The 12,022-nt window shown below is 40.5% G+C and overlaps 1 protein-coding gene across 2 annotated transcripts in view; it reads right to left on the reverse strand.

Moving 5' to 3' along the window:
- Nucleotides 1-12,022, reverse strand: part of fmr1 (fragile X messenger ribonucleoprotein 1) — a 35,978-nt gene that overhangs the window by 20,824 nt on the left and 3,132 nt on the right. For both annotated transcript variants that reach the window (XM_055159562.1, XM_055159563.1), the window contains exons 2-6: nucleotides 7,476-7,528; nucleotides 7,289-7,382; nucleotides 4,952-5,023; nucleotides 1,813-1,961; nucleotides 1,627-1,720 (exon numbers count right to left, since the gene is read on the reverse strand). In XM_055159562.1, coding sequence (XP_055015537.1) covers nucleotides 1,627-1,720; nucleotides 1,813-1,961; nucleotides 4,952-5,023; nucleotides 7,289-7,382; nucleotides 7,476-7,528 — 462 coding nt within the window. The remainder of the gene's footprint in view (nucleotides 1-1,626; nucleotides 1,721-1,812; nucleotides 1,962-4,951; nucleotides 5,024-7,288; nucleotides 7,383-7,475; nucleotides 7,529-12,022) is intronic.

Here is a 12,022-nt window from a genome sequence, read left to right on the forward strand (position 1 = left end):
CTGGAAAGTGTTTGTCTTTTGGACACATGTGACTCAACTTTATGTTGCAGTAACTGGGATACTGCGTTTCCGTGCACCATTACAAAACCGGGACACTGAAAAAGAGGAGAGGCGTCTCCAAGGAGCCAGAGCCCAAACGTGGAACTGTGAGGCTGTAACTCCAGTGTTTGTGCCAGACGCAGCCTCCTCTCCTCACACTATGTTACACACAAAGACCTACACTGATCGACGAACTTCTTAATGATCAATTATTGAATAGTCCACTCATCATGCTCATCCCTAACTTGGACGACTAAATCTTCCCTCTAATTGTTCTGTGAAGCATTTTGAATTATTTTGTGTACAAACTAGAGCCCGGCCGATATATCGGTTGGCTGATATTATCGGCCGATATGCTCGCTGATAGGGGCCGATATTTCCCGTGGGCATGTTATACCTCATTATAAAGCTTTGACTCTCTACATTATGTTCATTTAATCCAATTTACAGACAGATAAATGTCCAAATATGTGGCTCCACATCAGTATTTATCTGCGGAGTCATTTGTCTGTGTGTGTCGTACTGTCCCTGAACACACCACAGAGTCATGTGTGTTTGTTTACATTCGCAGACACAGATCCATGTGCAACACTGAGATTATTTTCTTTTTACAGACAATCGGTTTGAGTCTGGATTAAAAGGACTTTTATTAGTTCAGACTTGTGATGTGGGAGGAGCCTGTGTGAGCGGTGAGTGTTCATAATATGTCGACTTTGAAGCTAGTTTTGGTTCGTTCTGATAGGTTAGCGATTAGCTGTTGGTCTATTGTAAAGTGACTGTATTGGTCGTATATTTGTTACTGGACCTGCACTGATGTAAATGAGCTCTGAATAGACGTGTGAATGATGACATTTGCGCATATAATTAATTACCGCGGCGCGCAGCATTTACAGCTAAAGACTAATAGCGGTAGTTTCTTTACTCGCTAGTAGTGATGAGTCGGTCGTGAACGAAGCGGCTCTTTGAAGCAAATGACGGGAGCTGTGTTTTCTCTTTCTCTCACTTTTTTTCTCTTCACGTCTCGTACAGACTCGTGGGAGTTTGACAGCAGGCAGCGGCTCAAAACAAAACTTTCAAAAATATGTGTGTGCATAGGATAAAACAAAAATGTGCATAAACATATTCAGCATAAAATAAATAAACCAGGACTAATCTTGAGGTCGAGAGAGGGAGAGAGATAGAGACCGAGTCCCGACACTCAGTCCCGGTTAAGTTCTGGTTTAGTCCTGTTTTACACATGGTTTAGATCTGTTTTAGTCCTTTTTCAGTCCTGGTTCAGTTCTGGTTTAGTCCTGCTTTAGACCTGCCTTAGTCCTATGACATATCATGTAAAAAGGCAGAATAACAATAAATGTTGCCTAAATAAACCCAGATTAAAATCCACTAGAGCCAAACCTAAGTTTTTTTTTAAATAATTCAAGACTTAAAGTGAATTTTTACATCACTAAATATATCGGTGATTATATCGGCCACAACAAAATCCAGATCGGTCGGGCTCTAGTACAAACAGTATCATTCATTTCCATTTAAGATAAAGTTCATGAGTCCTAATTGAAGATCCAGTGAAATGTTCAGACTCAGACTCACCAGAATGACGAGCTGTTTCTTCTCCGAGTCGTAGGTGACGCTGAACGCAGTCACGGCCTTTTTAAAATCTTTGTGAGTCGACTCTTTGGAGCACCTGAAAACACAGAGGTCACGTCGTTTAGGAACTGAGTCAGATGCCCTCCCCGTGCCCGTGCGTGCGTCAGGTGCCCTCCCCGTGTCCCTCACATCTGCCGCAGGTCCTCCGGTACGTCCAGCCTGATCTTGATGAACGTGGACTTGGCGGCTCCTTTGTTCGGGTTGACGGGCCGTAATCGCTCCAGCGTCACGATCTCGTTCAGCGTGGCGTCGCAGGCGGCGTACTCGATCACGTAGAACTGCAACGGGGTTCAGAGTTTGGTTGGGTTAGAAAAGAGAAGGCAGCATGTTATTTAGAATCAAACGTACTTTTCTATCAGTTTAAAAACAGACATGTTTTAGTTTATTATTAGACTTGTTAAATGTGATGTCACTGAAAAGAACGGAACCAAACAGGGTCAAACTCAGGTCTGTGTTTATAACTGTGACGGGGGATTTTTTCACGATGGTTTCACTCTGCTGTACGACGAAATTGCAGAGTTTAAAAGTTCACAGCTCACGATTTACTTTCTCACACCATATGATCGACTTCAGCGGCGCGAAACCCTCACGAACAGGTTTGATTTTCTTGCGGCCAACGATAGTCGATCGGGAGCTGGTCGTGAGGTTCTCGTTGATCGATTCTCGTTACCCCCATGTTTACTACACGAAGCACGACACACGATTAACTCTTTCCCCCCTGGACGCCCACTAGGAACAACCCAGACATATATGACTGAGGCTCCCCTTAGAGCACAGGTGTCAAACATACGGCCCGGGGGCCAGATCCGGCCCTCCAAGACCTTTAATCTGGCCCTCGGCTGATTTTCTACTAAAATATTTGAATGATATTTTCTATTAAAATCTTGTTAATTTTCTGTGGTGTTTATCACAGCAGCGTCTCCAGCGTCTCTGTACGTGGCCCCTCCCACCAGAGCAGCACAAATGAAGACTTGTCTCTTTCCAAACGCTCTTAAAGGACGATCGTTTTGACTGTTGACCGTGACACCCTCATCAGAAAAATGTCCAACATGAGAAAAGTGGAGCCGAGTGCAGGATTTTACAACAAAAATGGACTTATTCCTATTTACATACAAGTTCATGTTAAAACTTTGGGTTGAAATTGTATTTTTCTTTAAAGTTTCAGGTTGTTCATAATATTATAATATTTTGTAAAAGAAAGAGTTCATCTATTAAAAAAGATTTCTGTAATAGATTTGTGTTTCTCTGCACAAATATTTGAACTTATTGTTATTTTTGGGGTTTATATGACATGAGTTTTCTGATCCGGACACTTTGGGATCAAAGTCGGTTGGACACGACCCCGGAACAAAATGAGTTTGACACCCCTGGTCTAGAGCATCACTGCATAAAAGAAAACCGACTTCCACGAGTGATTATAAATGATTTTTACCTCATGAACTTAATTGTAACACAGACATATTTGTATCTCTGGAAACCTCAGACTCTGAACTCTTCATTTCTGGATGTTTAAATGTGATTCAACTCATTTACAGGTTTATAACAGCTCACTGAAAATGAGAGTTTACCTGGTCAGGTGCAAAATCGAAAACAAAAAAACTATATTCAGCTTCTGATATCTGCATGTTCTGAAAACTATATTCATAAAAAAAATTAAAATATACTTTGTCAAAGTATTTAAACACATTTCATATCATCACATACAGTAAAGCCAAGTGTTCACCTGTTTTTACCTGTTGTTCACCTGTGTGCACCTAATTCATTTTTTCCATTTTACTTATTCAACTCATTTATCTTATTATAATATAATAATATAATAATAAAACTCTTCCCCGTCAGTGTGTGTTCAGTATTTGTCATCTTGGTCACTTTCTCGTGTGCAGAGCTCCACATAAGTGTTTGTTTCTGTAGTGATTCTGTCAAACATCGCATCTTGGAAAAAAAGACTGAAATATTTTAAAGGACTCGCCTGAGAAACATCCAGATTTCAGGGCAGTTTTGGTTCATAATCGAGTATAAAGCCCCTGATAGTTTGTTTGGACATCGCAGGACTCCACACAGACACATCAGCGACATTCTCACCTTCGTATGTTTCACTCTCTGAAAGTCCGTCGCTGTTTTCCACTTTATAATCAACTTCATCATCACTTTGAAATCTATAAAAGTCACTTTCTCTAAACTTATCCATAAAATACGTCCGCTCCTCATTATTTCTAAAACTGTGCGCCGCAGCACCGCGATCTTTCCATTGCTCGTGTTTCGTGTTGTGTTTTTTCCGGAAGCTACAATCGTCACTACTTCGATTAACTTCGGAAAAAATCGGCGAAAACATCTCCTTGAATCCTATTGGTCAGTCTAGTGTGGGTTGTAGTGGCTCCACCTATCACAGCCTCTGTTTACATGTGAAAAACCAAAACCGTTTCTAATGGTCGTCAAATCACGTCTTTAGTGAAACAGCAGGAGTCAAAACACGTCATTAAGGAAACAAGGAGGTCGTCAAATGTCGTCTTCATGGGGGAAAGAGTTAAAGGTCCCATCTCATGCAAAATAACTCTTTTCACATTGTATCTTCTGCACATAAACAGGCACTATTTGGGGAAACTATGAAAGTCCGACTTTTGCTCCTCCCCCCGCCCGTCCTGAGAAAGCTGCACTGTGAGTCTGACGACAGCGACGCAGAAGAGTTTGCGTCGCTCTGTTTACCTCCGGAGGTCGAGTTGTTCAGAAGTGACACCGAGGATGAAGAACTGAATGGATTCAGTGATTTGGAGTGAGATGGAGAGTTTGTTAAACTTGTTCTGTTCTGTTGTTTATGTTCTAGTTTATCTGAAGAACTGTTCATATGTGACGTTAACAGTCTGTTGTTTTCTCTTCTAGTGTTTTTACTACAACTTGACTTTACACAGGAAATGTCAGCTCCAAAAGTGCGACTTATACATGTTTTTTTTTTCTTCATTGCGCATTTTTTAATACTCTGAAAAACACGGTACACACTGATAATCTTCTGTTATTATTCACATATTTGATGCAGTTCGAAAGGAAACTGTTCCTACTTTGATGAATAACGAACAAAGTTTCAGCTGTGGAGTTTCTGGTTAGACCCCGAGGTGACATCATCACTTAACAACTCTATTTTTAAAAATCGTGTTTATCTGTTTTATTTCTGAAGCCTGCGTAAGAGAACAGGTTATTTCTAGATTTCCTGATGATTCGTTAAGACTCTTGCAGTGTTCAGTGTTTAGTCTGAAGTCTGTGGTGTCGGACTCACTTCTCCTTTGACCATTCGGACCTTGGCGGGCCACCAGCCGCACGGCTCTTTGTCGTTGGCTCTGGAGTAAACCTCAAACACAAAAAGGAAAATATGGAAACACTTTATAATAACTACACCTTATTTAGCCTTAATAAAGCATGAACAAAGACTTAATTAATAATGATTCACACTTAATAACTACTTAATTACTACCTGAATTAGCACTTAACTTGCACTTAATTCGCCTGAGCTGTAAATAGTTACTCAATACTTCTTAATTACTCATGAACTAACCATTTGTGTGCATTTGTAAATGTATATTTAAGTCCAAATTTGAGCATTTATTAATGATTAGTAAGCCATGAGAGAATGATTTACTAATAATGCATTACTGTTTCTCTGGAATTGAATAGCTGCCTGAATTATCATTGCATTTTCATTATTAGTAAATCATTCTCTCATAGTTTACTAATCATTAATAAATGTTCAAATGTGAACGTAAATATGCATTTGTAAACATGCAAATGGTTAGTTCATGAGTTCATGTCCAGTTTCTATGTAAAGTCGATGTGGACGCGACTAGAGCGTCCTGCGTTTTTGCGTTGCGTCTTGAGCGTTTTGGCGTCGGCGTCAAGAAGTTGAAAATGCTGAACTTTTGGCGTCAGAAGCGCCGCGTCGACCAATCAGAGACGAGTATCCAGAGACGCAGCGACGTTTTTATCAGGAAGAAAAACCCCAGAACCAGAACCACAAACATGAACGAAGAATAAATATATAATAAATATAAACACCACAAACACCAGGACTAAACCAGGACTAAACCAGGACCAGACCAGGACTAACCAGGACTAGACCAGACCAGGACTAAACCAGGACTAAACCAGGACTAACCAGGACTAAACCAGGAACTAAACCAGGACTAACCAGGACTAAACCAGGACTAAACCAGGACTAAACCAGAACTAAACCAGACTAAACCAGGACTAAACCAGGACTAACCAGGACTAAACACACCAGGACTACACCAGGACTAGACAGGACTACACCAGGACTAGAGCAGGACTACACCAGGACTAAACCAGGACTAAACCAGAACTAAACCAGGACTAAACCAGGACTAAACCAGGACTAACCAGGACTACACCAGGACTACACCAGGACCAGAGCAGGACTAACACCAGGACTACACCAGGACTAAACCAGACTAAACCAGGACTAAACCAGGACTAAACCAGGACTAAACCAGGACTAAACCAGGACTACACCAGGACTACACCAGGACTACACCAGGACTAAACCAGGACTAAACCAGGACTAAACCAGAACTAAACCAGAACTAAACCAGGACTAAACCAGGACTAAACCAGGACTAAACCAGGACTAAACCAGAACTAAACCAGGACTAAACCAGGACTAGACCGAGACTAGACCGAGACTAGACCGGGACTAGACCGGGACTAAACCAGGACTAAACCAGGACTGGACCAGGACTAAACCAGGACTAAACCTGGACTAAACCAGAACTAAACCATGACTAAACCGAGACTAGACCGGGACTAAACCAGGACTAAACCAGGACTAAACCAGGACTAAACAAGGACCGGACCAGGACTAGACCGGGACTAAACAAGGACTAGACTGGGAGTAGACCGAGACTAGACCGAGACTAGACCGGTATTAGACCAGGACTAGACCGAGACTAAACCGAGACTAGACCGGGACCAAACCAGGACTAGATCGGGACTAAACCAGGACTAGACCGAGACTAAACAAGGACTAGACCCTGAATAGACCGAGACTAAACCACGACTAGACCGGGACTAGACCGGGACTAGACCGTGATTAGACCGGGACTAGACCAGGACTAGACCAGGACTAGACCAGGACTGATCCAGTGTCATTAGTGGAGTATAAATATAAACTGGCTCCAGTCGTCGAGTCGATTTCCTCCGCTGATGTTTTATGTCATAAAAACACTCAAGTCTCTCAGTCTGGTCTGACATTGTTTCGGGAAAAGACCGGGACCGGGCTCTTGTTTCCAGGGCAACGGACGCGCGTCAAGTATTTTTGTCCCGTTCGTCCACGACGTCAAAGACACGAGCGTCGGGGGCGTCTGAACTCAAATACAAAGGCTCCAAATAGAAGCGTCGAGGAGTTTTTTGACGCTTTGGTGTGAACGGGCATTTCCAGGATTTCCATGACCGTGGGAACTCTGTCATCAGAAGTATTATTACCTTTTCTGTGTACAGTTGTTTAGATTCTAATATTTTTTACCACAGCCTCTTTACTCGAGTACAGCCCTAAAAACTACAGAGACATAAAAATATTCTCAACCTTTGACCCCTGACCCCTCACCTCGACCTCATCGCTCTCGTTGATCTCTTTGAGCGCTCCGGACGGAGGAGGGAACCGCACGTCGTGGAACGGGATCTGTCGCTCCGGCTGCCAACTGGAAAACGCCAAACACACACAAAACACACGACATATTTGATTTAGTCGCTCTCGCGAAACATAAAAAACCCCAAACGGTGTCGTCACTCACTTGTTTTCAAACGCCACAGTCACCGAATTCTCCTGGACGTCCTTCACAAAAGCCTGAAGAACAAAACAGAGGCTTGAACAAACATCAGATCAATCACGCGCAGGCAGGTTTTCAGACGGCAGGAGAAGGAGCCAGTTTTACCTGTACCCGCTGAATGGCATTTACATAAACGTAAGAAAAAGATTAACCACGTTTTAAGTGACAAGGTCCGTCCTCCCGCTGTATTTATCCAAGCGCAACATCTGCAGATTCACCGGAGACACGTGACCGGCCACATCTCACTCTCACACTCTTTTTCACAATATTTCAAAACTTTTTCATGACTTTATGGGCACCTGCATGTGTAGAACTGATCAGACTTTTAGGGCTAAATATGAAATGTTGAACTCTTTCCACTAGGGCCGGTGTGAGATGGTATTTTTTTGACCCCTCATAGTTTACTGCCCCCGGTGTGAACATAGCGCCACAGTAAAAGTGACCCCCCCTGTAGGATTTTGACTCCTCTTACTTTTGTCTTTAGTCGTTACTTATCTGATCATTATTTATCATGTCATTTATTTTTATTATACACTGCTACATATTCACTTTCTTTTAAGGTGTTATAAGGAATGTTGTGATGGAGAAACGACTCAGGGTCCAGGTCAAACAGAAGTAAACAAGGCCATAAATTCAAGTTAATGCATCTGATATAAAACAGTATTGAACAGATACATATGTATGCTCTAGTTTATCAAACTGTTGACCTTTTTTCTGTTCCATTTTTGGTTCTAAAGTTCCATATGTTTTAAACAGACCATGTATGAAACATGGAACAAAAATTATTTCCCAAATTTCAAAGACCTGCAAATCATGTAAATAAATGGATGTATTTCATCATATCTTGTGTTATTCCATCTTTGAACTGTTGATGAAGGGACAGGATTTGTCAAAAAAAAAAAAAAAATTTAAAATGATAAAAATTTGCTTGGAAGGGCTGACATATTTTATAGAAATATTTTCCTAATGAAGAAAGTTTTGAACAGAAATGGGGTTTGTTTATACTGCAAATCATTAAAAATTCTGCCTTTAGATCCTCCCCCACCTACTGTCTTCTCTTCTCTCTTTACTTTTTAATTTTATTTATTTTATTTTTTCTTTTTTTTCACCATCATAATTATTATTATCTTTTAATTGTTTGCCTTTGCTTCATTTTTGATAATATTTGGATTTGGTATTTATTATTAAGATGGTGTTTTCCTTTTGAAAATAACAAAAATATAAAAGGAAAAATAATTGTGATTTGTAAATCTTGTATGAGTATATTGTGATTCCTTAATAAAAATATTAATAAAAAAAAAAAAAAAGAAATAGTTTTCTTTCATTTTGAAGTAATATTAAAGTATTCAGAAGAAAAAAGCGACAAATGATGTAAAATCCTGCACCTTCTACTTGTTTGTACAATTTTCCCTCCGTTACTTTTCCCTCCGTTACCATGAACTTTCTTAATAAAAAATCTCATGAGTCAAAAAGTCAGAGGTTTTTCAACCTAATCTTGTACCATATGGTAGAAAACTATATGAAGCAAATATTCAAACCAGTTTGTTAAGGATATGGAAGTGAGAACCAAGAGTTATCACTGTTTGGATTTATTGACCAAAAAGTGCTGCATATTTCATTCCCTCCGTTACCAACATGAGTTTTATTTTATTTTTTGTCAACAAGTTGAAAGAATCTCACAGGTTTAACTTGACCCTGTTGGAGTGTAACTCTTTCCTACATTCTGATACTTTACTTATTTCAATAGTTCCTCTAGTTTCTGAATAAGAGACATTTGAATGTCAAAAATCTGACCCTGTTTCCTCCTTTAACACTTGACCGAACCCTTTGGTATTTTGTGTAAATGCGACGTATTAAAAGTAAAAATTGCATATACATAACAATCTTGTCACTTTTTATATTGTATTTTACATTGTTCTGGTTTTATGTAATTTTAAGTGAAGTTATTGATTACAGAAACTATTGAACAAATCTTCTCCTATCATCTGTTTAACTTGATCAGCCCAAGATTCCAAATCATCATCACACATCACTTTGATTATTTAACTCATTAATAACAACTTCTCTCATTTTCAGTCAAATATAAGTCATTTTTAACATTCAAAAGTTATAACTGACATAAAAAAATGCATCTAAGTTCTTCAAAAAACACTTTTAAATATTTCAATATGTTTTAATTTGCAGATATAGTATTAATATGCAAAGACTTTTCCATAGAATTCAAGTTGTTTATTAATAAAAATATAGATTTTCAAATGGGGGTCAACAAATCAGAATAGAATTCTGACCCCGGGGTCAAAATCCTAAACCACACTGGGACTAAACCGGGACTAAACCGGGGCTAAACCAGGACAAATCCAAAAGTAAACTAGGGCTAAAACCGGGACTAAACCAGGACAAATCCTAAAGTAAACTAGGGCTAAAACCGGGACTAAACCGGGACTAAACCAGGACAAATCCAAAAGTAAACTAGGGCTAAAACCGGGACTAAACCAGGACAAATCCTAAAGTAAACTAGGGCTAAAACCGGGACTAAACCAGGACAAATCCTAAAGTAAACTAGGGTTAAAACCGGGACTAAACCGGGACTAAACCGGGACTAAACCAGGACAAATCCAAAAGTAAACTAGGGTTAAAACCGGGACTAAACCAGGACAAATCCTAAAGTAAACTAGGGCTAAAACCGGGACTAAACCGGGACTAAACCAGGACAAATCCAAAAGTAAACTAGGGTTAAAAACCGGGACTAAACCGGGACTAAACCAGGACAAATTAAACAAAAGTAAAACTAGGGCTAAAACCGGGACTAAACCGGGAAAACCAAAAATCCAAAAGTAAACTAGGGCTAAAACCGGGACTAAACCGGGACTAAACCAGGACAAATCCAAAAGTAAACTAGGGTTAAAACCGGGGCTAAAACCGGGACTAAACCAGGACAAATTCAAAAGTAAACTAGGGCTAAAACCGGGACTAAAACCAGGACAAATCCAAAAGTAAACTAGGGCTAAAACCGGGGCTAAAACCGGGACTAAACCGGGGCTAAACCAGGACAAATCCAAAAGTAAACTAGGGCTAAAACCGGGACTAAACCGGGGCTAAACCAGGAACAAAACCAGGACAAAACCAGGACTAAAACTAGGACTAAAACCAGGACTAAACCAGAACTAAACCAGGACTAAAACCAGGAATAAACCAGGACTAAAATCAGGACTAAACCAGGACTAAAACCAGGTCTAAACCAGGTCTAAACCAGGACTAAACCCCCCCCCCCAAAATAAAATAAAATAAAGACTGTTGTAGCTTCAAGGTATTGAAAGTATTAAAGTTGTTACAGTATTTGTCCTGACAGGCCTAAACACGACCCGAGGAGCAATTTAAGGTCTTTTTAGGGCACTTCTTCACCTGAACTGCCATGTATGAATGTGTGTGTGTGTGTGTGTGTGTGTGTGTGTGTGTGTGTGTGTGTGTGTGTGTGTGTGTGTGTGTGTGTGTGTGTGTGTGTGTGTGTGTGTGTGTGTGTGTGTGTGTCGGGGCTCAGTCTGCCTCAGGGCGACTGCGGCTACACAAGCGTTTCACCATCACAGAGTTAATGAGCGACGCAATGTGTAAAATGTCCAAGTATCTCCAAAACCTCTGAAGATCCAAAGCACAAACTTTGGCAACGCGGGTCTAAACCAGGTCTAAACCGGGTCTAAACCAGGTCTAAACTCGGGACTAAACCAGAACTAAAATGGGACTAAACCGGGATCTTGTACCAGGTCTAAACCAGGTCTAAACAGAACTAAAAATGGGACTAAATCTAGACCTTGTACCAGATTTTAACCAGGATTACTTCAGGACTAAAGCAGGTCTAAACCAGGACTAAACTAAACTAAAATGGGACTAAACCAGGTCTAAAATGGGACTAAACCGGGATCTTGTACCAAGTCTAAACCAGGGATTTAAACCTGGGACTAAAATGGGACTAAACCTGGGACTAAACCAGGGACTAAACCAGGGACTAAACCAGGACCTTGTACCAGATTTTAACCAGGATTAGTTTAGGACTAAAGCAGGTCTAAACCAGGACTAAACTAGGGACATAAACCCGAAATAAAATGGGATTAAACCTGGACCTTGTACCAGATTTTTACCAGGTCTAACCAGGACTAAACCAGGACTAAAATGGGACTAAACCTGGACCTTGTACCAGATTTTAACCAGGATTACTTGAGGACTAAAGCAGGTCTAAACCAGGACTAAACAGAAATAAAATGGGAATAACGCAGGTCTAAAATGGGACTAAATCGGGATCTTGTACCAGGTCTAAACCAGAGACTTAAGCCAGGTCTAAAACCAGGACTAAACCGGGACTAAAGCAGGTCTAAACCAGGACTAAACAGAACTAAAACACGACTAAACCTGCACTTTGTACCAGATTTTAACCAGGATTACTTCAAGACTAAAGCAGGTCTAAACCAGGACTAAACAAGGGACTAAACCAGGGACTAAAATGGGACTAAATCTGGGAC

Source organism: Boleophthalmus pectinirostris, unplaced genomic scaffold (assembly GCF_026225935.1).
Source record: "Boleophthalmus pectinirostris isolate CB_2022bp ecotype Guang Dong unplaced genomic scaffold, ASM2622593v1 HiC_scaffold_23, whole genome shotgun sequence".
NCBI lineage: Eukaryota > Metazoa > Chordata > Actinopteri > Gobiiformes > Gobiidae > Boleophthalmus > Boleophthalmus pectinirostris.